This window comes from Tupaia chinensis, unplaced genomic scaffold (genome assembly GCF_000334495.1).
Source record: "Tupaia chinensis unplaced genomic scaffold, TupChi_1.0 Scaffold000037_18, whole genome shotgun sequence".
Taxonomy (NCBI): Eukaryota; Metazoa; Chordata; class Mammalia; order Scandentia; family Tupaiidae; genus Tupaia; species Tupaia belangeri.
Window position 1 is genome coordinate 1,879,274 of NW_006159476.1, and position 26,844 is coordinate 1,906,117.

Consider the following 26,844-nt stretch of genomic DNA (forward strand, 5'->3'; position numbering starts at 1 on the left):
TATTTATTGGGAGGAAGAGAGTGAGAAAGAGACTTCTTTAACAGGTCCTCATGCTGTGATCCACCCCTGTCCCCACTGGCTGGGATCACTTTTGCTCCTGACGTGTACAGGAAGACTTTGGTACTCAAACCCAGGACCTTCCCATGTGGATCCAGCACCACAGAATTGCATCATGGCTGCACTACCACAGCTGGCCCTCTTTCTCCCCCTTTCTCAGTCTCTGTCTCAGTTATCTAATTTTCTCTGTCTCTGATAGTGTCTTTGTGTCCCCTAGGGTCTTTGACTTGTGAGATTGAAAGGCGGCGTGATGGTTAAAGTGCTGGACTCCCACATGGTTGGCTTTGTTCTGAGTTCTGGACCTGATGGCTGACTTTCTCAATTTCCCTCTCTCTCTTTCTGTCTCTCTCTGGTGAAGGCATGTGCCTTGTAGCAAATTTAAAAATAATAATAGCAATAAGTAAAATTAAGTAAATACTTCTTCTTTTTTTTTATTTTCATAGGTTTTTGCTGTAGGGCGTGTGTGCTTGCCAGACAGACAGAGAGAGACAGAGAGACAGAAAGCGAGAAATCACCCCCCAGGGGGGGGATGGCCACACCGCAATCCCTTCTCCTCCATTCTCCTCTCGGGATCTTGGGCACTCACACACACGTGCCCAGCATGAGTTTTAAGCCACCGGGTCCAGGACTTGAACTGTGGTCGACTACATGGGAGTCCAGTGACATAGCCATTACGCCTCGCGCTGGTCGCAATAAATACTTCTTTTAAAAAAGTGGTTAGAAGCACAGTATCTTCAGCCAGGTAGTCTATGTTCGGATTCCAGCTTTGTGATTTCGGCAAGTGGCAGAGCATGGGGATTAAAGGACTCACACTGCAAGTGGGGATCACCTGTAAGGCTCACTCCAGTCAGCCCTGTCACCTCTCTGAGCTTGTTTGCTCCTTTCTTCCCCACTAACATTGTTCTTTGCATGGTGCCCTGCGTCTGTAGCAGGCTCCCTCGTCGGGTTCCTCCTCAGTTGCTGTCTTTTCCTTTCCTTCCCTGTCTTCAGGTGGCCTCACAGCCTTTACCTCCCATCCTGTCTCCAGGAAACAATTCTTTTCCACCGAGGCCTCCCTAAGGATGAGGGTAGAATTAGGTGGTGTCTCCTGTCTCTGCAACCATACCTCCTTTCTCCCCAATGGAAGGGACTGTCCTCCTTCCTTTAATTCAGCCAAGACAGGTTTGAATCTATTACTATGATAATTTACTAGGAAATGATGCAAAATGTCCCTGCAGATCGGTTAAAGCAGCAGGTGTGGGGGATAGGCACAAGGCAATGGAGGCACAGGGTGTGAGAAAGATTGTGACAGTGGAGGCGTGCGGGGCAGATAGCAGAACGAAAAACAGGACGGAGCAGCCTTGAGGCACGGGCCTCATCTGTCACAGGCGATTCTGGGAGGGCCAGGGCGTCAGCGTGCACGCAGGCACAGCTGGAAAGGTCTCGGCAAATTGCCCAAGCCTGAGCTGAGCGGAGTCAGGTCGATGTCCTCGGGCGCCCCCAGCGGCTGCAGCGAGAAGCTCTGCAGGATGGCGGTGAGGTAGAGGAAGAGCTCCATTCGGGCCAGGGATTCGCCCAGGCACAGTCGGCGCCCTGCGGGGGGTGGTAGGGTGAGGAACAGCAGTGAGATAAGATAGGATAAGGGGCTGGAACCCCAAATTCCCGGAGGAAAACCAAGTATAAAGATAACAGTTGGGGGAGCTGGCAGGTGGCATGGTGGTTAAGGGCGCTGGACTCCCACATGACCGCCCATGGTTTGAGTCCTTAGCCTGGTGGCTTGCTTTCTCACTTTCTCTCTCTCTCTGTCCCCTGTCGTTAAACGGGGAAAAAAAAAAAAAAAAAAAAAGAGGAATAGTTGGGGATGCTACAGATTCACTCATTTAAAGATCTGGGAAAGGTGCTTTAAGAAAGTCAAGGGGAGAGGGGCCGGCAGGGAACGGTGGTTAAAGGCGAGGTTTAAGTCCTCGCCCTGGTGGCTGCTTTCTCACTTTCCCTCTCTCTCTTTCTCTGTCTCTCTGTGATCAAAGTGGAAAATAATAATAATTATAAATAAAGTTAAATAAAATAATTATTTAAAAAATTGTGGCGAATGACCTGGTCTGTACAAAATGAGACTGCTTAGGCTTGAATCCTTCTCTGTCATTACCAGTTCTGTGATCCTGGGCAAGGATGGTTAGGGCACTGGATTCTACGTATTTAAAACGGGGACGATAGGGACCAGCAGATGGCATAATGGTTACATCACTGGACTCATGCATAGTTGACTGTAGTTCAATTCCTGGACCCAGCGGCTTAAACTCATGCTAGGCGTGTGTATGTGCATCCCCGAAATACCAAGGAAAAAATGGAGGGGAAGGGAGTGTAGAGTGGCCATCCCACTGGGGGGGTGATTTCTTGCTTTCAGTTTCTCTGTCTCTCTGGTAAGTGCATGTGCCCTATAGCAAAAAAATTCTCAACAAACAAACAAAAAACTCAGGGATGATAATTGTGCCTCTTGGGCTGGCCCCATGGCCTAGTGGTTAAGGGAATCAGATCCTACATAAAGGGGTTTAAATTCCAGACCCAGACACTTGAAAACACACTAGGAACATGTGTGTTTATGCCCCAAGTCTCACAGGATGGTAGTACAGCCACCATCCAAATAATATCAAACTTCCTCAAAAACCTACAGATATAATTACCATATGACTGAGGCTGGCAGGTGGCATATTGGTTAAGGGCAGTGGACTCTCACATGGCCGACCACAGTTCAAGTCCTGGACCTGGTAGCTTGCTTTCTCATGTTCTCTCTCTTTTTTTCTCTTTCTCTGGTCAAATTAAAATAAATAAATAAATGGATAAATAAAGTTAAATAAAAAAATAATTGACTAGAGAAAAAAAGAATTACCATGTGTCCTAGTAATCTCACTCCTTGCCGTTTACTCAAAGGATAAGAAAGTACTCAGTTGGAAGGACGCTTGCACTTCCATGTTTATTGTAGCATTAGTCACAATTGCCAAAGACACAAAATCAACTTAAGTGCCCAAGAACTCATGACTGGGTTGAAAATATGTGGCACATATACACTAGAGAATACTTATTCAGTCATAAGGAACAATGAGACACTGTCATTTGACTCAAAGTGACTGAATAAAGAAGATGTACTAAGTGAAGAAAGCCAGACTTTGAAAGACAAACACTGGGAGCAGGCAGGTGACGTGGTGGTTAAGGGCATCGGACTCCCACATGGCCGACCTTGGTTCCAGTCCCAGACCTGGGGGCTTGCTTTCTCACTTTCTCTGTCTGTCTCTCTCTCTCTTGCTCTGTCCCTATCTGGTCAAATTAAAATAAAATAAATAAAAAAAAAAAAAAGAAAGACAAACACTGTATAGCCCTGGTCACTATACCTAATGTCCACAGAAATGGAAAGATCTGAAGATATGATAGTAGGAAGGACAAGTGTACGTACCAGAGTCTATAAGGAAGGGGAGGAATGGTAGGGGTGTGGGAGAGGCAAAGAGAAGAAACAATAGACTTAAGAATGTAAAATTCTCTACTGAAAATGACATAAAAGGAGACTAGCAGGTGATGTGGTGGTTAAGGCACTGGACACTCCCACATGGCTGACCACAGTTCGAGTCCCGGACCTGGTGGAAAAATATCCCTCGCTTGATGTGTCTCTCACTGTTCAAGTTAAAATAAATAAATGAATGAATAAATAAAAATTAAATAATTCTTTAAAAAGAAAATTATATAAAAATAAATAAAATTTAAATAAATAAATAAAAAGACTCAGGAAGGGGGAGCCTCACAGGAAGGAGAAACGAAGGAGGGATTGTAGGGATTGCAATCAGGCCCCATTGGGAGATGCTTTCTCCCTTTCTCTCTGTGGTGAGCACACATGAGCTCTAGAAGAATTAAAAAAAAAATAGTAAGGGCAGTAGGTGGTATGGTGGTTAGTGCACTAACCACCCAGTGGCCAGCTGCAGCTGGAGTCCTAGACCTGGTGGATTGAAAATAACAATAAACAAATAGATAAGTAAATAAATACCATTTTTAAGTGTCTCTTATGTAGTTCTTACTATGTGCCCTGTAATACTCAAAAACACTATCTTGCTATTAATTTAATCCTCTTAACTCTAATAGGGAGATCAGCAGATGGTATAATGGTTATATAGCTAGACTCCCACATAGCTGACCGTGGTTTGAATCCTAGACCCAGCAGCTTAAAACTCACACCAGGCACATGTGTGCACATGCCCAAAATCCCGAGAGGAGAATGGAGAAGGGACTGTGGTGTGGCCATATCTACCGGAGGGTGATTTCTTGATTTTTGCCTCTGTCTCTCCAGCGAGCACATGTGTCCTATAGCAAAAGTCTCTAAACAAACAAACAAACAAACAAACCCAAAAACCCCCTCTAATGATACTCTTAGTATCATGTCCATTTTACAGATGTGAAAACAGGCACAGAAGAATGAAATTCCAGATCCAAGGTCATACAGGTAGGAGATGACAGAGCTGGGATCCTTACAGCTCTTCTCAGGAAGATGGACAATAGGCAATATAGTCAATTACCTACCGCTATCCTTTTTGTTTTTTTTCCTTCCTGCGCTACTGAGTAAATAAGGATGATTTTTTTTCAGCAGGTTTAAGACAGAAGCCAAGGAAAACTAGAACGACTTAAGCTGCGCCACCTAGTGGAGAGGATGACAATGACCACTTTCAAGTTAAAAACAATTAAAAAAAAAGATTAACTAATTAATTTTAATGTGACCAGAAAGGGACAGAGTGAGAAAGAGAGAGACAGACAGTGAGAAAGCAAGGTGTCAGGTCTGGGACTCAAACTGTGGTCGACCATGTGGGAGTTCAGTGCCCTAAATGCCATGCCACCTGCCGGCCCCAAGTTAATTTTTTTTTTTTTTGAGAGGGTTTTGCCATACTGGGAGCTGAACTGCAGTCAACTACATGGGAGTCCAGCAACATAGCCATTACACCAACTGCTGGCCCCAATATTTTAAAAAAGGTTTTTGCCATAAGGCACGCGGGCACTGGCAGCAGAGAGACAGACACAGAGAGAGGGAAAGTGAAAAGTTACCTGCCTGGGGGGGGGTGGCCATGCCACAATCCCTTCTCCTCTTGGGCTTTTGGGCATGCATGTATATGTACCCAGTGTGATTTTCAAGCCACTGGATTCAGGACCTGAAATGCTGTTGACCATGTAGGAGTCCAGTACCTTAACTACTACGCTACCTGCTGGCCCCTCAAGTTAATTTTTAAATTTCTCTCCCCACCTCCCCCCACAAGGATTTTAGTCGTTACTTGTCTATGGAGCAGAGTTGGGAAAGGGGAGAAGTGTCTATGCATTCAAAGCTGACAAACGGGATAAAATGAACAGGTGAGGTTTGTACAGTGAATTAGGATTGAGGAATGTAGATAGGAAAGTGGGGCCAGAAAGACTCTGACTCCTGCTTTTACCGGCTGAGAAGGGCATGAAGGCAGGGCTCTTCTTGAAGGACTGATTAACATCCAAAAAATGCTCGGGGTTGAATTCCTGGGGCGTCAGGAACTGGCTGGGGTCGTAGTGGACAGTGTTAAGAAGGGTGATGATATCCGTGCCCTGTGTGGGTGATGAAGTGGGGTTAGTGGTGTGGAAGGGCTGGGAGATTCCCAAACTAAGCTTTCCATGTCACAGGGCTCAAGGTCTTGGACACCTGATAAACAGGGGCAGACGGCGCATAGGACTTGACTAGGGGTCTGGGAAGTGTGTGTGTGGGCTCTGGGCACTGAGTGATGGGTGCTAGAAGCTGTGTTGCTGGGGTCTGAGATAGGAATACAGGATCCTCCCCACCCCATCTTGTGAGAGCAGTTTCAGGGAAGGGGAGTAGGTCTCTCTGAGAGCAGTGTTTGGGTACTGGTGATCCTCAGCACTAAGTCCCAGGCCTTAGGGATTCCCAGGAAGGGGGGCTATTGTGTACAAGAGATTTGGGTTCAGAACAGGGGTTCACCCACTCTGGTATGGGATGGGATCCTGGGATGGGACTAAGGTCCTGGATTTGGTCTTCAGACATCTGTTGCTAGGGCTGGGGATGACAGCTGCTAAGGCTGGGGGAGCTGATGGCTAGGGCCTGGGATATGCCTTGCTGGTCGCAAGGGCCCAGGATGCCTCTTCCTGGTTGCCCACCATCAGTTGTCAAGCGCACCTTGGGCAGCAGGAAGCCACGAAAGGCCGTGTCCCGAGTGACGCGGTGCGGCAGGTTCATGGGGATGACATCTGCAAAGCGCTGCACCTCGTGGATGACTGCATCTGTGTAAGGCATGGAGGCGCGGTCCTCCAGGGCGGGCAGCCGCGAGCGTCCCACCACGCGGTCGATCTCCTCCTGCACGCGCTCTGCAAGTGGAGGGGGAGCGCAGTCAGGGCATCAAGCGGGCGCGACTGGACTGGGAAGAGGCGTGGGTGGGCGTGGCTATGTGTGTCTCTGCTAGTCTGTTTCCCAGTGCTAGGTGCCACGGCAGGGGCTCACGTGGGGATTAGCTGCAGCCTCAGAGTGAGGGGATGGGCTCAGAGGCACAGGCAGGGAGCAAGGCTGGCTTGTGCCGGGTAGGGGCGGGGCTTCAGGGCTACCTTGAGTCCAGACCTTAGAAGGGATTTCAGGAGGGGATTGGAGGACCTGCGTGCTGGATGGTGGACCGAATGGGTGGACCATGTGCGAAGGCTGGCGAGGAGGTGCAGAGCGGGGCATACGTCCAAAGGTGGGGCTTGGGGAGGTAGGGTAACCCACAGTGCTGCGTGGGTGGTCAGAATGCATGGGATGGGTTGAGTTTCGGGTAGACTACAGGACAGGGGCTCCGAGGGTGGCTCTGGGAGGACTGTGAGTGCGACTGTGTGCCATAAAGGACGCTTATGAGGGCAGGATTAGGGTTCGGATCCAGGCAGGCTGAATGGACCCCCGTGGACCACGTGGATGGGGTCAGCCTCCTTTTGTGGGTTTGACTTTGGGACCCAGGGATTAGCCAGAGGCTTTAGATGATCAGACAAGCTGGGCTGGGTCATGGCTTCTTTTTTAGGGGAAGGGGAAGGAAGGCTAGACCCCCTTGGACCCAGCGGGTGGGTTAACGCCTGTGGGCAGGTCTCAGGGCCTGGCTTGTGCTGGCGCACCTTGCACTTTGGGGTACTTCATGAGCGCAAGGAAGGCGTGGCGCAGCGTGGTGCCCACAGTCTCGGTGCCGCCAAAGAGCAGATTATGTGTGGTCATCAGCAGGGTATCCATGTGGAAGTGGCTCAGCGGGTCCTTCTTCTCCTGCAGGGGTTGAGGGTTGGGGGTAGGGGACAGGGCCGGGAGATCCCACCCAGACACTGAGCGCAGGCTCGGAGGCCATCCAAGTTCACCTCTGACCTGCCCAGCAGCTAGGGGTGCCAGTTCAGTCTCTGCTCTGTTTAATTACCTTTCCTTGGAGGAGCGAGGAAGGCTGGGGTAGGGAAAATCTCAGCCCCAGGGCCCATAAGGAACATCCTAGCTGGAGCGTTAAGGACGTCTTATTGAGCTGTTAATTGGCGGTGGCCAGGAATAGCTCTGGGCTGCAGCCTAGTCCTGCAAAGTGCGCCAGATCCTCCTTGGGAGCAGCTCTCCCAACCCCGCCTAATCTGGGATCCCAGCAGGTTTGCAGCAGGGGAGGCGGGAAGGCAGCAGGAGGGTTTCAGGTCCGGCCAGAGGTGGGATTTCCAGGCAGGGCTTACCTGTGCCATCTTGGTGAGGAAGCAGTCGATGAAGTCTCGCGGAGAGTTGGGGTCTAAGGAGGCCTGGTGTTCACGCACGCTGCGGGCGATGAGGTCTTTCATGAGCCCGAAGTTCTGGAACAGGCGTCGGTGCGGTCCGGGGACCCAGTCCAGAAGACTCGGAAAGATGTTGTATAACTGAGGACCGGGCAGAGTCGGTGTGGTTTGGAGGGACAAACACCAGGGTGTGTGTTGGGGGCAACTGGGGTCAGGTGGATCATGCAGGCTGGGATGGGGTCTAGAGGAGCAGCCAGGTTCTGGACAGGCAGGAGGTGGCGATGGAGAGGTGGGGGAGGCCGGGGAGGAAAGAGGGAGCCAGGTCTGTGTGTAGCCCAGAAGCTGCGGAGGAATGGGCGTGGCTGCGAAGCTCCGGGGGAAGAGCCAGGCAGAGCCAATAGCTGTCCCTTCCTCGCCTGCTGTTTGGTCTGTCTCTGGACTTTGTAGACCCCTCACCAGGACCCCCATGGAACTGTCTCCTGACCTCGCCCCACGGGCTGCTCATGATTTGGAAGTTGTCGTTGATGAGGCGGATAATGGTGAGCAGACGCTCGTCGTCGTAGTTGAAGCGGCTGCCGAAGAGCACGGAGCAGATAATGTTGGACACCGAGCGGCTCAGTACAAACGTGGGGTCGAAGGGCTCGCCTGAGAGTGAGGGGTGGAATGGGTCTGGGGCACAGCTTAGGACCATGCGCAACACCCCAGATCTCGTGCAGCAACAGCACCCATTTGCACGACGTCCTATTCTACCATGACAGTGTCTCCTAGGGCGGAACACGCACGTGGCTCCCCAACATGCAGTGTTAACTACACCCTGGCAATGTGACAGAGCGCAGAACCCACAGCTTCTCAGTATTCCGACGACAATACTCAACAGCAGAACAGGCTAGTTGTGGCATACAGAGCATCACAATCACCTGGCAGCACAGAACACATGAGAACATACAGTAGGACCAGCAGATGTCATAATGGCTATGTTGCTGGACTCCCATGTAGTTGACCGCGGTTCGAGTCCCAGACCTGGTGGCTTAAACTCAGGCCGGGTGTGTGTGCATGCGTGCCCAAGATCCCGAGAGAATGGAGGAGAAGGGATTGTGGCATATCCATTCCCTCATTTCTCACTTTTGTCTCTCTCTGTCTTTCTGGAGAGCCCACGTGCCCTATAGCAAAAACCTCTCAAAAAAGCCAAAACAAACATATGCCAAAAACACCGAGCAAATAGGAGCACAATACATATTCAGCCCCACAAGGTGACCTAACAGCCAAGCCAGCCTGGATCTCAAGACATGGCAACTATACATTGATACATTATCCCAGCATGCAGCTGTACCTTCCTGCAACACAAAACAATATACAGCAGGCCAGCATGTCATAGCAAGGTGGTTAGGGTGGCCAGATCCCACGTGGCTGACTGCATGGTTTGGTCCCCAACAGGCAGCTTGAAAAATGCATCAGGTGCAGGTACCTGTGTGCTCAAGGTCCCCAGAGGAGTATGGGAGAACAGATTGCTGCATGATCATCTCCCTGGGGATGTGTTTCTCTCTTTCTCTTTCTCTCTCTCTGGAGAGCACATGCACCCTGTAACAAGTTAATAATAATAATATAATAAGGGTCCAGCAGGTGATGCAGTGGCTAAGGCACTGGACTCCCTCATGGCTAACTGCAGTTTGAATCCTGGAACTGACAGCTTGAAAATCACTCTGGCTGCATGTGTGTGTGTACGCCCAAAATCCCGAGAGGAGAATGGAGAAGGGATTGCAGGGTGGCCATCCTCCCTGGGGAATGATTTCTTTTCTTTCTTTCTTTTTTTTTTGGAGAGGTTTTTGCTATAGGGCACGTGCATTTGCCAGAAAGACAGAGAGAGACAGAGAGATAGAAAGCAAGAAATCACCCCCATCCCTTCTCCTCCATTCTCCTCTCAGGATCTTGGGTAAGGACGCACATGCACCCGGTGTGAGTTTTAAGTCACTGGGTCCGGGACTTGAACCGTGGTCGGCTACATGGGAGTCCAGCGACATAGCCATTACGCTAACTGCTGGTCCCGGGGAGTGATTTCTTATTTTTCCTCTCTGTGTCTCTCTCTGGTGAATGCACGCCCCCACGGCAAACAAAACAAAACCATGACAACAACAACAACAACAAAAAAACAAAGAAAAAAATGCCTAAAAATAAAATAATAATAATAATAATAATAGTAGTAGTAGAATACACAGCAACCCAGCAGCAAACGCAGAATGCACCCCATGTGATATTCCAATACAATAAAGGCAGCAGAAGAGAAGATACACAGTAGACAACGATGCAACAACACTCATGGCATGGCAGACAATAGACAACACACAGAATACTGCGCATAGTGCCTGACAGCACTACACCCTCACCAAATAACACACAGCAACACAGCTCCTAACATGTGATAATCGAGTAGCCGAACAGACTTGTGAAAGTTGTCAGAATCAAAATGGAGTCACCTGTATCAGCCTGACAAAATGGAGCCAGGAAAGGCCATGAAGGGAAGGGATATTCTGCAAGTATATGCTTGATAACAGGAACTATCACAAGGACCTAGTCAGAAGCACAACCTTGCACAAAGGCTATTGCAACCTCATGCAAAAAACAATTCTGTGGTGACATCTGTCCAGCAATTTCCTGTGTCCAACTTTGGACCGAGGCCACCACTGGTGTGAATTCTTGTAGCCAAGGACAAATTGTACCAAAACAAATGATGTAATCTCTGCTAATTTTTCTTTCAAAAATCCCTGTCTCCCTGGGCCTTTCTGAATATGCCCATAGATTATTATGGCCTGCACAATCCATGTTGTAATGCTCATTCCTGAATAAATATCATTTTTCGGAGTGATTTTTGCTATAGGGCACATACACTAGCTGAAGAGACAGAGAGACAGAAAGCAAGAAATCGTCCTTTGGGGGGATGGCCATGCCACAATCCCTTCTCCATTCTCCTCTTGGGATTTTAGGCGCCTAGTGTGATTTTCAAGCTGCTGGGTCTGGGACTTGAACCATAGTCAGCCACGTGGGAGTCCAGCCATGTAACCATTACACCATCTGCTGGTCCCTCATTTTTTTCTTATCTTTTCCTTTTTCATTTTCTTTAGAGAATCTCTCTTTGTTATTTATTTATTTATTTTTTTGGAGAGGTTTTCGCTATAGGGAGTGTGTGCTCGCCAGACAGACAGAGAGAGACATAGAGACAGAAAGCAAGAAATCACCCCCCCAGGGGGGATGGTCACGCCGCAATCCCTTCTCCTCCATTCTCCTCTCGGGATCTTGGGCATGCACGCACACGTGCCCGGCGTGAGTTCTAAGCCACCGGGTCTGGGACGCAAACCGCGGTCGACTACGTGGGAGTCCAGCGACATAGCCATTACGCACTAACTGCTGGTTCCCTCTCTTTGTTATTTAAATATTGACAGTCCACAGAAAACAATATCAAAACAACACCTTTCAAGGCAGCAGCGAAGAAACAATGGTAGAGCCCAGGAGACCAGGTTTGGAGTTAGCAGGACACAGTTTGAATCCTGACTTGGCCTCTCAAACTCTGTGTTAGCTGGGCCAGCTGACTTCACTTCCCTTTTCTTGCCTGTAACGGGTTTTATCACAGTCCACCCCTCACGGGCCTATTCTAAGGAGTCAGTGAGTATGTGTCTGTGAAGTGCCTAGCTAAGGGCTCATCATGCAGCGAGGCAATTGCAAATCATGGTGTGTGGTAGGTTGAACGTGGCCCTCCAGAAGATGGCCATGTGCTTATTCCTAGAACCTACGAATAGATCCTTTGACTTTGCATGGCGAAGGGGACTTTGCAGTTGTAAGCAGGAGGGAGCCACTGAGTGATGGCTGGGGCTGCATGGGAGGCCTGGGTTTGGCTTTCTAGGTCAGCTAAGGGGCTGAAGCAGAGGACTCTTATGGTGAGCCTCTGTCAAAAAGTACCTCTCAGGGCCAGCAGGCGGCATGGTGGTTAAGGCACTGGACTCCCACATGGATGATTGCTGATTAAGTCTGGGACCTGGCGGCTTGCTTTCTTACTTTCTCTCCGGTCAAATTTAATAATAATAAAAATAAATAAATAAAATTTAAAAATACCTCTCTTTCTCTCTCATGAAAACAAAACGAAAGGAGCTTTGCAGATGTGATTCAATGAAGGACTTTCAGGCTGGGTCATGGCTTAGTGGTTAAGGGAGCTGGATCTCACATGGCTAACTCAGTTCGAATCCTGGCCCCAGAGGCTTGAAAAACATACCAGGAACATACACTTGCGTACCCCCAATCCCAACAAGATGGAGAAATGGAGGAGAAGGGATTGTGCCCCACTGATGGGGAGGCTTTCTCTGTCTCCTTCATTCTGTGTCTCTCTTTCTTCCTCTGGCAAGTGCACGCACACTCTGGCAACTTAAAAAAAAAAAGTGAGATTGTTGCGATGGGAAGATTACTACGGATTACCCATGCGGTCCTTATAAGAGGGAGGCAAGTGGGCCTGAGTAGAAAAGGTGATGGAAGGAGAGAGGAGGGAAGTGGGAGGAAGGTGAGGGAAGAAGACACTTTCTTCTTCTTTTTCTAAAAAAAATATTTTATTATTTTTTCACATGAGTTTTGCCAGAGGAAGAGAGACAGAGAGAAGGAGAAGGAGAAAGCAAGTCACCAAGTTTGGGACTCGAACTGTGGTCAACCATGTGGGAATTCCAGCACCCCAACCGCCATGCCACCTGCTGGGCCCAGAAGACACTTTCTTCTGATTTTGAAAATGGAGGAAGGGGCCATGAGCAATGCAGGTAGCCTCTAGAGGCTAGAAAAGGCAAGGAAATCAATTTTCTCCAAGAGCCTCCCATGGAATGCAGCCCTACCTCCAGTTTACTATAAGAGAATAAATCTGTGTTATTTGTAAGCCAAGTTTATAGCAGTAATAAGAAAGTTTATAGCAGTAATAAGAAACTAACACAGGCAGTTGTTTCGCTTACATCACATCATTTAAGCTCTGCAGTTTCACCTGCCACCTTATTATTTTTTTGCCTGAGGTCAGTAAGATTTGACCAAGGAAGTGGGCTGTTTAGCAATCAGTGCCTCATCTGTCTCTCATAAAATGGGTTTATGATAGGACGTACTTGTTAGGTTTGGGTGAGTTTTCAAAGAGGGAATTTATACAAAATTACTGGAATAGTGTTGGCATATGGTGGACATCAGGTAAGACTGTGTGTGTGTGCCAGTGGACGTGTGCATGAGACAAACACACACACACACCCAGAGAGAGAGGGAGAGAGAGAGAGAGAGAGAGAGAGAACTCCTCTAGTGGGGGTCTCTTCATGCCACAATCCATTTCCCCTCCACTTCTCTATTTCATTACAATCCTGGACACTTAAGCATTTGCCCAGGGTGTTTGTCTAGTCACCAGGGTCAGGATTTGAACCATGTGGTATCTGGCTCCCTCTGCATAGCATGTAATCTCTGCACTATGGGGCCAGCCTGAGAGTTTTTTTTTTTTTTTCCTTTTAATCTTCGGATCTCAATATTTCCTTTAATTAACCTCCTCAATATTGACGAGAACAGTGAAATAAAATGCTTTTCTCTGTAACCTTTAGTTCTAAGCAGAGTCCATTAGAGACTTCAATTACTTTTGCAGCTGACTCTTGCATTGGTAGACACTTTGCTTGATATTAAATAAGCTTTGCCAGTTCTAGGAGAGAGTGGACTATACAGTAGTGTGTATCACTTGGCTGATGTGACAGGAATAAAGAACAGACTGTATCCACTCCTCTGCTTTTATTTTTTTTTTTCTTTTCCTTTTAAAAATGTTTAATTAATTAATTTACATTCATTCCCTGAACATCGTCACAGCATACAAAATGTGATTTCCCGGGGACCAGCAGGAGGCATGGTGGTTAAGGTGCTGGACACTCCCACATGGCCGACCATGATTCAAGTCTCGAGCCTGCTTGCTTTCTCACTTTCTCTCTCTGGTCAAAATTAAAATAAATGAATGCATAAATAAAATGAAATAAATAATCCTTTAAAAAATGTGATTTCCTATCTGGAATATACTGCATAGTGGCTTGGTCATACATGTTATTGTCAATAATTTTCCCTTTCTAGTTTCCAAGTGCTGTTTTTTAAACCAATTCTTCAGCTATGTTGATCCATGAAAAAACTTTGATAAAAATAACTATTTCTATATAATATATATATATAGTTTTCTTTTTAGACTTTATATAATAATAAACATTTTTACTGTAATATAATAAAATATATAATATAGCCTAGCTCTGCCAGCACTTGGCACGTGACTTAACCTTTATGGACTTGAGCTGCCTCACCTGTGTAGTAATATCTACTTAGGATTGTTAAAGAGTGAGCTGGTTCAAACTGGTGAAGAGTCTGACATAGTGCCTGGTATCCAGTAAACACCCAGTAAGTGGGCATTAATGTATTGACTGTGGATTTTGGGGTCAGGTATGAATTTTTAAAAAAAAAATTTTTTTTGGAGAGGTTTCTACTATAGGGTGCGTGTACTTGCCAGAAAGACAGAGAGAGACAGAGACAGAAAGTGAGAAATCATCCTCCCAGGTGGGATGGCTATGCCACAATCCCTTATCCTCCATTCTCCTCTCGGGATCTTGAGGACTCGCGGACATGGGCCCAGAGTGAGTTTAAGCCACCGGGTCCGGGACTTGAACCACAGTCGACTACATGGGAGTCCAGTGACATAGCCATTATGCTGGTCCCGAATTTATTTAGTTTTAAAAGAATTATTTATTAAATTTAACTTGCTACAGGACGTGTTTGTTCACTGGAGAGACAGAGAAAGAGAGAGTGAGAGAGAGAGAGCGAGAAAGACAGGGAAAGTGATAAAGCAAGCCTCCAGGTCCAGGACTTGAAGCACTGTCAGCCATGTGGGAGTCCAGCGCCTTAATCACCATGCCATCTGCTGGCCCCAGACATGAATTTAAATCCTGGCCCCACTACTTACTAGCTAGCTCTGTTATTTCAAGCCAGTTGCTTAACCTCTCTGTGTCTGTTTTCTCATCTGCAAAATGGATTGTCCCGAGGCTTAAGGGATTTCTGTGAAAATGCGCTTAGCACATTGAGGTCTTAAGGATGTCATTGCCAGTCACAGTTACACCAGTTGGGCTCACAATACCACGGAGAAATAGCACAGCAGAGCCACCACCCGGTCACGTATCCCACCTCAAGGAGACACAACGCCACAAGCCGATCCGCCTCCAGGGGGCGCCAGTCTCACTGCAGGCCAAGCGAAGGCCTCCAGGAGTTTTGAGTTCGCACCCACGCTGTGTACTCGGTAGCCCAGAACTAGTAGGACGGTTGTGAATTAGGGACATGGAATGCATGCAGGGACTCCGACCTTCAGTTTTCCGCAGTTCTGCCAGGAGGAAGCTGCCTTCTTCTAGGATCCGCTCCTCGATGCTCCTCTTCCCCATTCCGAAGTTCCGCAGGATCTGGACAGAGAACCTCCTCAGCACCTTCCATCTGTCCCCATTGGAGAAGGCGATGCCTGCGGGGAACAGGAGGGGAGCCGGCTGGTCTCCACTAGCATCTGAATCCTCTTTCCTGAAGTTTCTGGGAGAGAAACTCGTTTCTTCAGCCCCTCCCCGATCCTCCTTCGCTGGGTTAGGCGACTCCTTTGAGCTTCCTGGCACCCTGGTTTTCCTCACCACAGTCCTGATGACTCTGCCTCTGCTTCCCCGAGTAAGGACTCTGACCACTCTAGGCTGTCACTACCTGGTGCTGAGGCCAACTCCTTCACTGACTGGGTGAGAGCGGGGTGGGGGCGGGTCTTGGTCACCTCGGGTGTCCTTAGCATTGCCCAGGGCACAACCTATCACACAGGACGTGCTGGTAATTGTTTATTGCATGCTGAAAACACAAATGAGAGAGGTAAACAAGAAGAATAAATACTGGGATGCTGAGAACTCATCCAGGAAGAAACCAGATCCTGTTTAGCCTTTGCCCAGTTTTTCTTGCCAGTCCTCTGGTCTTTGTTCCTTTGACACTTTTTTTTTTCCTGCCAGAGAGCATGTGTGCTTGCCAGAGAGAGAGGGAGAGATAGAGACAGGGAGAGAAGAAAGAATCCCCTGTAGGAAATGGTCATGCTGCAAAGCCTTCTCCATTATCTCCCTCCTTTTGGGATTTTGGGCATGTAGGTATGTGTGCCTGGTGAGTTTTTCAAGCTGAGGGTTTGGGACTCGAACCACACAGTCAGCTATGTAGGATCCAGCTACCTTACTCACTAGGCCACAGAGCCAGCCCCCCAGAACCCACTTTATCTTTTGTTTTCTTCTGACTACATAGTCATTTTCATTTTTCGAGTTTCTACTTGGAGGTCCTCTCCTCCAGGAAGCCTTCCCCGACTTCCCACTTCCTGGTTGGATCAGGTGCTTCTTTTGGGTTCCTCCAACTCAGAAGGCTTCCCTCATCTCATTCATGAGCACCCTGGGATGTTGAAGCCTAGTAATGGATTTTGTCTCTGGGAGCTATAGTAGAATAAGGTCTTGGATCTGTTTACCCATAATTCCTCTGGCCCTAGCAGAGAATTAGATGCTAAAGAAGAAAAAAACTATAGCATGTTGCCTTACATTGTGTGTATTACTTCTGACTCCTCACGACAACCTTCTCATGGTAGCAGACCGAGGGGAGACCATTTGTCCAAGGGTAAACAGCTATAGCTGGCAGAACCCTGATGTTACCCTCTGTGCTTTGTATTGACTGATCAGACGGATGGTGGCCATTTCCTTTTTCCTTTTTTTTTTTGGAGAGGTTTTTGCCATAGGGCTCATGAGCTTGCCAGAAAGACATCGAGAGACAGAAAGTGAGAAATCACTCCCCGGGGGAATGGCCATGCCACAATCCCTTCTCCTCCATTCTTCTCTTGAGATCTTGGGCACGCATGCACACGCACCTGATGGGAGTTTAAGCCACCGGGTCTGGGACTTGAACTGCAGTTGACTACATGGGAGTTCAGTGACATAGCCATTACACTAACTGCTGGTCCCGTCATTTTCTTTTTTTGAATTTGTTATAGAGTGTGAGAGAGGGAAAGTGAGAAAACACCCCTCATGGGGGTGACCACAGTCCTTTCTCCTCCGTTCTCTTCTTGGGACTTTGGGCACACATGCACACATACATGCCTGGGCATGGTTTTTAAACAATTTTTGAATGATTTGTTTATTTAATTCCATTTGTTGTTATTCTTTTTAAATTTGACCAGAGAGAGAAAGGGAAAGGTAGAAAGCAAGGCACCAGATCAGGGACTTGAACTGCTGTCAGCCATATGGGAATCCAGCACCTTTAACCACTATGCCACCTGCTGGTCTCCATCTGGCATGTTTTTTAAGCCACTGGGTCTAGGACTTGAACTATGCGGTCAGCCATGTGGTATCTCAACCACCAGCCCCTGACTGGCCAGGAGAATGGCTACTTTTAGTAAAATCAATGTGTACATCCAAATGATTTTTGTAAAAAGGCAGTGAGATGATTTTCTCAAGTTCCCTGTCTATACCTCGCTGCACCTGGAATACCTGAACAGCTGAGACAAAGCCCAGGGAAGGGCACATGAAGGGTAGAAAGTATACTTCATACCCAATAGGTGGCATTTTGCCAGAGTTTGCTGATTCCAAACCCTGGGGCATCTAACGAAGGGGCTTGATCGTTCTTTAGGGTGAAGAGAGTCCAGGATCTCCTTTTCAATCTGAGAAGCTTGTTTAGTTTTTTTTTTTTTTTTTTTTTTTTTTTCATTGTCATTTATTGGCTTTGTCACATGGCTTCCTTTGAATAAGAGATCTGTATTTAAAAGACTATTTGAAAACCACAAGACTATGTGATTTCCACACTTTGGGAGGACAGGACACTGAGATAGGACAGATTTGGAGGGAATGGTGTGAGTTGTTGGATGGACGGGGAGGAGCTGGGTTTGGGCTGTGCTGGAGATGACACCACGGCAGGTGGAATTATGAGATGATAAATGGATTTGAAGCTAGTGATATGGATGGAGTTGGTAGATTGGGACTGAGCTTGAGCTTGGAGCTGGGACTAGATTTGGTAATGACAGTAAGGTTGAAAATGGGAACTGGGAAGCATCCTGAGGCTTGATGGTTAAAGCACCTGTCTCCCGCATAGCTGACCTAATAGTTCAAGTCCCAGACCTGGCAGCTTGGAAAAATATGCTGAGTTTGTGTATGTGCAAGCCCAAAATCCCACAAAGAGGAAGAGATTGAAGAGAAGAGATGAGAACATGGCCACGCCGCATGGGGGTTGCTCTCTGCCCTCTACTCCATCTCTCTCAGGCAAACACACCTGTCCTCTGGCAAATTAAAAAAAGAAGGAAAGAAAATGGGAACTGGGATCTGGCAACTTCAGTAGGTGATGGGTAGACGATAAGGCTAGGGCTGAGGAGATAAATGACAATGGGGATTAGGATGGGATTGATAATAGGACTAAAAGTGGGTATTGAGAGAGAGCTCATAGTGGGAATGGAGACTGCCCTGAGATGTAGTCGGCGTTGTAGACAGGAATGGAGTTGAGGCTGAAGTGAACATGGGGGCAGGATTAACAGGGATTGGGATTAGGTCAAAGTGGACAATGGCAGCTGGGGACAGATAACTTGGTCACTTGAATGAGATGGAAACTTGATGATCTGGTGGGGGTAGAGATAGGGATTGGAATGAGAATGGAGGTGGAGACTGATATGGAAGTGATTTCAAGATGGTGGCAGGTTTCATACGTGGGGAAAGTGGTGCAGACTTCACTGTGGACTAGGGCTGCCTGGTTCCATCCCATCTGGTATTCTGGGACCATCAGCAAAATCAGTGGCCCTGAGTGTCACCAAAACTAGGAGGACAGTCTTCTACCCTCATCCCATCCCTCAGTGTGGAAAAGTTAGGGTAGAGGAGGTAGGAAACTGGCTTACCGTTGCCTTTAGTAAAGTTGAAAAAGACAGGGTAATCACCGCGGCCGCTAAACTCCTCCCCTTGGTCCACAAGGGCTTCCTTCACAGCTTCGTACCCGCTGAGGACCACCACTCGCCTGGGTCCCAGGTGTACCGTGTACACTGAGCCGTACTCCTTACTCAGCTGGGGGCAGGAAGACAGAGGTCACGGGGGGCCTGGGGCCTTGGAACCTTCTGCCTCTCTCTCCCCATTACCCAAGCTGAGGCCCTTGCACCTTGGTAAGGGAGGTCAGCATGTCTTGGGAGCGAAGCTGCAGCAGGTTTCCCAGAAGTGGGAGGGGTCTGGGTCCTGGGGGCAGCCGGCCCTTGCCCCTTGAGCTGAGGGTCAGAAACAGGCAGACCAGAGCCAGGAGTAGGAGTAAGATGGCTGTGCTGAGGTTGTCCATGGCGAAGGCAGGTGCAGGCCTCTGGAGGGCAAAGTGGGAGAGGGGAGAGCTGGGGGGAGAGAGGTACCCTTCTGTTCCTCATCTCCCTTTGGAACTTGCTTCCCCAGGCCCTGGCAATGGGGGTGCTTGGAAAGAAGAAAAGAGGTGGAGAGAGCAGAGACAGGGAGAGGCCAGGAAATGGGGAAGTGAGAAAGGAAGAGAGAAGAGAGAAAGAAAGCTGGGGATGGGGAGGCACAGACACAAAGGGAGAGCAGAGGTAGTCAAAATACAGAGACTAGAGAGACAGTCATAGAGAAATGGAGAGAGGCAAGAGATACAGAGACCATGAGAGACAGAGAGATAATGTGGGATACAGAAAAACTGTGAGTTATATATCTATAGATGCTTATTTATCTGTCAAGAGATTAACTCTTACACAGATGGCAATAAAGAGAGATGACACACAGGATAGAGACAGACAAACATCAACACACAGAGAGAAAAATCACAGCGAAAGGCTCACATAGACAAGAGAAAGAAAGAGACAGAACTAGAGAAACACAAAGCTAGGGCGCGTGTGCTCACCAGACAGACAGAGAGAGACAGAGAGACAGAAGAGAGATTGAGATAGAGAGATGGAGAGATATGCACTTACCAAGAGACAGATGAACACTGAAAGAGAAAATGGATGAGAGAGAGAGAGAGAGAGAGAGGAAGAGACAGAACTAAAGACAGATTGAAAGAGAAGAGAGAGTGTGACAGAGACACCAAGAGAGAGGCATGTAGACAGAGATGGAGAGAGAGAGAGAGAGAGAATGAGAATGAGAGACTGAGAAAGGTGGAGACATGCAAAGACAGAGACCAACGTCTCCAAGACAGAGAGGGAGGATAGACACAGAAAGAGTAACGGAGGGTCCAGCAGATGGTGTAGCAATTATGTTGCTAGACTCCCACGTGGTTGACTGCTGTTTGAGTCCCAGACCCAGTGACTCATACTGGGCATGTATGCATGTGTGCTCAAGATCCCAGGAGGAGAATGGAGGAGAAGGAATTGCAGTGTGGCCATCCCCCAAGGGAGTGATTTCTCACTTTCCCTCTCACTGTCTCTGTCTCTCTTGATCTCTCCAGCAACCTCACATGCCCTAAGGCAAAAACCTCTTTGGAAAAAGAAAAAAAAAAGTGACAGAAAATGTTCAAGTGTTTCAAACCAAGAGGGTCACATTTCAGAGAGAGATACAGAGACTGCAATGCCCAGAACAGATTTCCAGAGAGATCCAGAGATCCCTTGAACTTTCAGAGGAGACAGCAAAAGAAATTCCCAGCCAGTCTTAGAGACAGGATGGAGCCAGTGACCCCGTTCTCTTGGGAGCCACCTCCTCCTCCATGTCCCTTACCTTGGGCACTTTACCTGCTGCTGCAGGGGCCTCTGAGGTGTGTCCTGGAGCCCCTGGTGGTAGCTGTTCCAGATATGTGTCCTGCAGCTCTGGGATGCTTGGGGACAGGAACTGGTCTTAAGTTGTCTTTGTCTACACTCCTCCTCTGCCCCCCTTTTCCTTGTTCTCCAGGTGAGCCTTAGTCCCCTCCCATTTCCCTACCATACCTTTGATGTGTCCCCAGGGCTCCCAGCCAGCTGCAGCAGGTACCAGTACCGAGGTGGGGGACCTCACTTCGGGTGCTCTGCTTTGTCCTCCTGGAGCTGTTTGGCTGCAGGTCTGCCACAGCTCTCCTCACTGTGGCAATGGTGGTAATTTGCCCTGGGGTGGAGCATAGGCGTTTCTGTGTTTTGTTATCAGAGCCTGGGGGCCTGGTTTTAGGGGGCTGGGCTTGTGAGATCCTGGCAAATGGAAGGGCAAGGGCGGGAAGCCTTGTCCGTTTGGTGTCTGGCCAGTTGGTTCTACTTCTCTGAGTCGGGTTCAGTTTTGTCACTGACTGGCCACGTGATTTTGCACGAGTCCTTCTCCCTCCCTGATCTGGAGTTTTCTTGTTCTCTGGGGGCCTCTTTTTCACATCTCTTCTTGCTGTTCTCTGTCTTTCGCAATTCTGTACATGTTTCACTCTGCTTCTGCCTCTGAGTCCTTTTTGTCTCGGTCTCTCCCTCTCTTTTGTTCGCTCTCTCCATCTCTCATCCTCTCTGTGTCCTTTTTCTCTTTCTCTCTGCTTCTCTCTCACTCCATTTCCCTGTAAGTCCTTCTTGGTCACTTTCTTCTCCAGATTTCTCCCTGTCTCTCTCTGTGTCCCTTCTATCTGTGAGTCAGACTGCTGCGGGCCAGACTGAGCCTGGCTGAGGTTGAAGGAAGAGGGATTGGGAGAAGGGCGGGGCAGCTGGAAACCATAGGAAAAAAGACCTTAGATTTGAGCGCTTCTCCCTTCCCACAAAGCACCTGCCGGCATGTGTCCTCTGGTCACCTGCTTCAGAATCTGGCCCCAGTTACCCAAGGCCTGGCAAGGTCAGAGGGCAGATTACGAAACCCAGAGCTGGGCCAGAGCTTCATGCCTAGGGCTACGGTGGGGGACAGAATCCTGAGGTCAAGAGTTTGAGAAGCCAAGTGGTGGCGTGATTGCCACCATGGGTCTGTAGGTGTGCAGCCTTGTTTGCTGTTCTCATGGGGGTGGGGGAGGAAGTGCTTGGAGGTCCTGGGAATTTGACACCCCAAGTCCCAAGCAGGGAGTGGGATAGAGGTGGGGCTGAGGTCATGCTGTTGTTCAAGTCCTGGAAAGGCCTGTTAGGGCAGGTCCTGGAAGAGGGGTGAAAGCTTATTATGGGATTATACACCTCTACTTTCCCTTGGCATCTACCCATACTTCTGGGGAAGGGTGCAGTACTGGATCTACCCCAACTCTGTGAATGACTTTTCCCTGACCCTAGAACTCGGCCGAAAGGGCCCATGAACGGTGTCACTGGAGAACCTGGGATTCATGAGAAGGAGAATTTTAAGAGGTGTTGAGTTATTCTTATGGTCTGACTTGCTTGCTTGTTACAGAGGGGACTGGGGGTAGGAGAGGGATGCATCGTAGTGTTTCTCTCTCGACATTTTCGACCTAATGGCTCATGTGAGCGTCTGTCCTGTATGTGACAGGATGTGTAACAGTGTACCTGGTTTTTACCCATTCCATGCAGAACCCTCCCATCCCCCTGCTGCAACCGAGTGTGACAAACAGACGATCAGTCAAAAAGTGACTGCCCATGGGGGAAGAAGCCAACTCGGTTCCCTCTAACAGGCTTCTTCTAGACTCCCCAACTCTTAGACCTTTCTGCTTGACTCAAACCTCTAAGACCCTTTTCTCCCCAGTAGCTCTTTGTTTTGCTTTGTTTGTTTTTAATTGCCAGAGGGCACATATGCTTGTCAGAGAGAGAAAGAGACAGAGGGAGAGGGAGAAAGTACCCCCTACTGGAGCGTGGTCATCATGATCCTTTCTCCTCCATTTCTCTGTCCCGTTGTGATTTGGGGAGTACACACATGTGCCTGGTATGTTTCTCAAGCCACCGGGACCAGGATGTGAACTGTGACAGGTCATGTGGGATCCCAACAATAGTCAAGCTGTGTGGGATCTGTCTCTTGACCGCTAGGCAATGGGACCAGCTCCCTATACACTCTGTGTTGAGGATCCTATTTCTTCTCTCACAGAGAAAGCAGTGGCAGTCAGCAGAGAGCTAGCTCACCCTCCACCATCCTGTCTGTCCACTTACCAGCATCTGGACTGCATATGCAGCCCTCTTGCCTTCATAAACCCTGTCTGGGCTCCAAGGAGGAGCTGACCTAAGCCAGGAGCCCATTTCTTTTCTTTCTTTTTTTCTTTTCTTTTCTTTTCTTTTCTTTTCTTTTCTTTTCTTTTCTTTTCTTTTCTTTTCTTTTCTTTTCTTTTCTTTCTTTCTTTCTTCCCTTCTTTCTTTCTTTCTTTCTTTCTTTCTTTCTTTCTTTCTTTCTTTCTTTCTTTCTTTCTTTCTTTCAAAACGCTTATCTATTTATTTCTTCTGAGAGACAGAACCTCCAATGGGATCTTGACTCTATGACCTATCCCCCATCTTCAACAAGCCAGGATCATAGACCTCAGGACACAAATTTAGGACCGCCCCATATGACGCCAGTACCACAGAGCTTTGGGTCACCTCTCTACCACCATGGCTGACTCAAATCCCATTTCTGACACAGACTGGGGGACTTTCTTCCTTTCACTGCATCCTGTTTTGTGTGAATGTGTGTAGATTTTGTGAATTGGGAAGCCCTTAGTACCAGAACAAGTTCTAAGAATTTCCACCTGATGGGACCAGCAGATAGTGTGATGGCTACGTTGCTGTAGTTGACCGTGGTTCGAGTCCCGGACCCAGTGGATTAAACTCACGCCAGGAGCATATGCATGCATGCCCAAGATCCCAAAAGGAGAATGGAGGAGAAGGGATTGCAGAGTGGCCATCCCCCCTCTGGGGGGGTGATTTCTTGCTTTCTGTCTCTCTATTTCTCTCTGACTTTCTGGTGAACTCACATGCTCTATAGCAAAAACCTCTCCATTAAAAAAAAAAAAAAGAATTCCCACTTGGGATTTCTATGTGGACAGAACATAGAAGTGAGGTACAAAGATTGCTTAATTGATCACAGCTCAGCCTTTTGCCTTATTTGAGTCAGTTGACTGCCTGCGGCTGTCTGGAGTTCAACTACCATAATTAACAGAGACTTGGCTGTTTCTTACAAATGTGTATAACCCAACTCCTGAGTCGGGTTGCAGTTCCTTAGGTCTGGACTCAGGTACAGAGGTGTCATCAGGTCAAACTTAATTTAATTTAATGAAACAGAACATTGAATTAAAAACAAATTAAAAACAAAATTTCAGTTAATTTCACGTTTTACATAAAGTCTCTATCATGATATATATACATCAATATCAACATATTATATATATATATATATATGATATACAGTGATTGAATGTAAAAATTATCTTTTGAAAAGAAAAATAGAATTATTTATTTAATTTTATTTATTCATTCATTTATTTTAATTTGACCAAAGACACACACACACACACACACACACACACACACACAGAGGGAAAGTGAGAAAGCAAGCCACCAGGTTCAGGACTTGAACTGTGGTTGGCCATGTGGGAGTGTCCAGTACCTTAACCACCATGCCACCTCCTGGTCCCCTTTACATTTTTTTAAAGAGAGATTTTTTTTTTAAAGAGGGATTTTTTGCTATAGGGCGTGCACACTTGCTGGAGAAATGGAGAGACAGAAAGCAAGAAATCATCCCCCAGAAGGGATGGCCAGGCTGCAACCCCTTTTCCACCATTCTCTTGGGATTTTCGGGCATGCACGCACTCGCACCTGGCATAAGTTTTAAGCCTCCGGGTCTGGGACTCAAACTGCAGTCTACTACATGAGAGTCTAGTGATGTAACCTGTTAGTCCTGGTCTTTACATTTTTTTTGTTTGTTAAATGTTTCTTCTCTTTGTTAGTCCAGTCCTGGTCTTTACATTTTTTTTTTTGTTTGTTAAATGTTTCTTCTCTTTGCATATCACACCCACTCTCTACCACTCACTGCTCTCCCCTACAGTCTCTGGTATCTACACTTATCCTCTCTATATTTTATCTTCAGATTTTTCAATTTCTGCTATAGAGTGCATATATTCTGTACATATTGAGTGGGGATATACAGTGTGTATCTTTCAAAGCCTGGCTTATTTTGCTCAACATTGAGTCTTCTATATTTATCCACTTTGAATCAAACCATAGGATCTCATTGTTTCTTATAACTGAGTAACATTCCATAGTACATATGTGCCACAGTTTTTCAATGCAGTCATTAGTTTTTGGACACTTAGATTGAGTCCAGTTGAGGATACTATACATGTTCTCATCAACAAATAATAATCCATTTCTGTGTCCCATAAATGTTTTGCCTCTCTATTTTTCTACTTAATATATTTCCTCACATTCTTCCTCCTCTCTCCCCCTCTTCCCACACTGTATCCAGTGTCCATACCATTTTCCATGCTTCTGTATTTTCTAATCTTCCCACCAACAGTGTAAGAGGGTTCCTTTTTCAGGGCCAGCAGGTGGCGTGGTGGTTAAGGGCACTGGACTCCCACATGGTTGACTGTGGTTCGAGTCTTGGACCTGGAGGCTTGCTTTTTCACTTTCTTTCTCTCTCTCACTGTTTCGCTCTGTCCCTCTCTGATAAAATTAAAATAAAGAAATAAAAGTTAAATAAAATAAATCTTTAAAAAAAAGAGGATTGGGAACCAGCAGTTGGCGTAATGGCTATGTCGCTGGACTCCCATGTAGTCGACTGCGGTTCTGGACCCGGTGGCTTAAAACTCACGCTGGGCGCGTGTGCGTGCATACCCATGATCCCGAGAGGAGAATGGAGGAGAAGGGATTGCGGCGTGACCATCTCCCCTGGGGGGTGATTTCTCGCTTTCTGTCTCTCTGTCTCTCTCTGCCTGTCTGGTGAGCGCACATGCCCTATAGTGAAAACCTCTCAAAAAAAAAAAAAAAAAGGATTCCCTTTTCACCAGAGCCTCATTAGCACTTCCCATTCTTTCTTTACATTTTTTGATCCTAGCCACTCTAACAGGTTAAATAGTATCTTATTATGGTTTTAATTTGCATTTCCTTTATGACAAGAGACTTTAAACACTTTTTCATAAGCCTTTTAGCTACTCACAAGCCTTTCTTGGAGAGTTGTCCATTCTATTCATTTGCTCATTTTTAAATTGGATTATTCATTTTTTTTTTTTTTTAATAAATGAGCTGGTTGAATTTCCTGTGTATTTTGATTATCAATCTCTTGTCTCAGGAACAATTTGCAAATATTTTCTCCCATTACAAAGGTTGTCTTTTCATTCCAATTATTGTTTCCTTTGCTATGAGAAAGCTTTTCAGCTGGAGGTAATACCGCTTGTCCATTTTGTGAATTATTGCCTGTGCTTTAGGGGTCTTATTTAAGAAATCTTTGCCTACTCCAATGTTTTTGAGAGTTCCCCCTAAGTTTTCTTTCTTTTTTTTTTTCCTCTAAGTTTTTATACTAGTAGTTTTATAGTTTGAGGCTTGACATTGAAGCTTTGATTCATTTTGACTTGATTCTTTTTAAGGATAAATTAAAAAGATTTTTTTTTTTTGGTTTGCTTCTTCTCTTTTTAAAATGTTTTTGTCTCTGGGGCCAGCCAGGTGGAGAGGTGTCTAAGGTGGATGGATACCACACACACACAAATAGTAAAATTAGATAATTAAAAAAATATTTATTTCTTCCCTGAAGGAGAGAGACAGAGACAGAGAGAGGCAGACAGAGATATGGTACCCCACAACAAGTTATTGATGACATTATCTGCTCCCATCTTTAGTCAGCCCAGGTCAACTTATTCAGGGAGGTCTCCAGACACGAACCCAGAAGCTTCTCACATGAATCAGTCTCACAGTGTTGTGCTCAGTTTTGTCCTTTATATAATGGCATCATGCAGAATATATCCTTATATCAATGTTGCTATCTTGTGATAGTGTCATGAATGAGAGTATGGGCTCTGGAAACAGACTGCCCTGGGTAAGTTTTCTGTGCTTCAGTTTACTCAACTGTACTGTGAGTATGTGTGCAGTATCGAACTGTTGTAAGATTAAATCAATAGAAAAATGTAAAGTGCTTAGAACAGTGCTTGACCCATAAGAAGTATTCTCTGTAGCCATTGAGTTTCTAAGCTCTTGGCTATTTGGTCCCATTCTGCTTTTTA

The 26,844-nt window shown here is 47.0% G+C and overlaps 1 protein-coding gene across 4 annotated transcripts; it reads right to left on the reverse strand.

The window, feature by feature from the left end:
• Nucleotides 1-1,219: 1,219 nt before the first annotated feature.
• On the reverse strand, nucleotides 1,220-20,908 carry LOC102484366 (cytochrome P450 2F5). Of its 4 annotated transcripts, none has more exons than XM_014588151.2 (11): nucleotides 20,723-20,908; nucleotides 20,531-20,627; nucleotides 18,973-19,164; nucleotides 18,719-18,881; nucleotides 15,158-15,307; nucleotides 8,273-8,433; nucleotides 7,753-7,929; nucleotides 7,174-7,315; nucleotides 6,218-6,405; nucleotides 5,493-5,634; nucleotides 1,220-1,629 (listed from the first exon to the last, which is right to left on the reverse strand). In XM_014588151.2, exons 3-11 carry the CDS (start codon nucleotides 19,141-19,143, stop codon nucleotides 1,448-1,450), a joined length of 1,476 nt encoding a protein of 491 aa, XP_014443637.1. In that variant the 5' UTR covers nucleotides 19,144-19,164; nucleotides 20,531-20,627; nucleotides 20,723-20,908; the 3' UTR covers nucleotides 1,220-1,447. The 4 variants fall into 4 exon arrangements, with proteins under 4 accessions (XP_014443637.1, XP_006140547.1, XP_006140548.1 ...); XM_006140485.3 differs by having other exon boundaries at nucleotides 20,517-20,613; nucleotides 20,723-20,907; XM_006140486.3 differs by having other exon boundaries at nucleotides 20,531-20,613; nucleotides 20,723-20,849.
• Nucleotides 20,909-26,844: the final 5,936 nt, after the last annotated feature.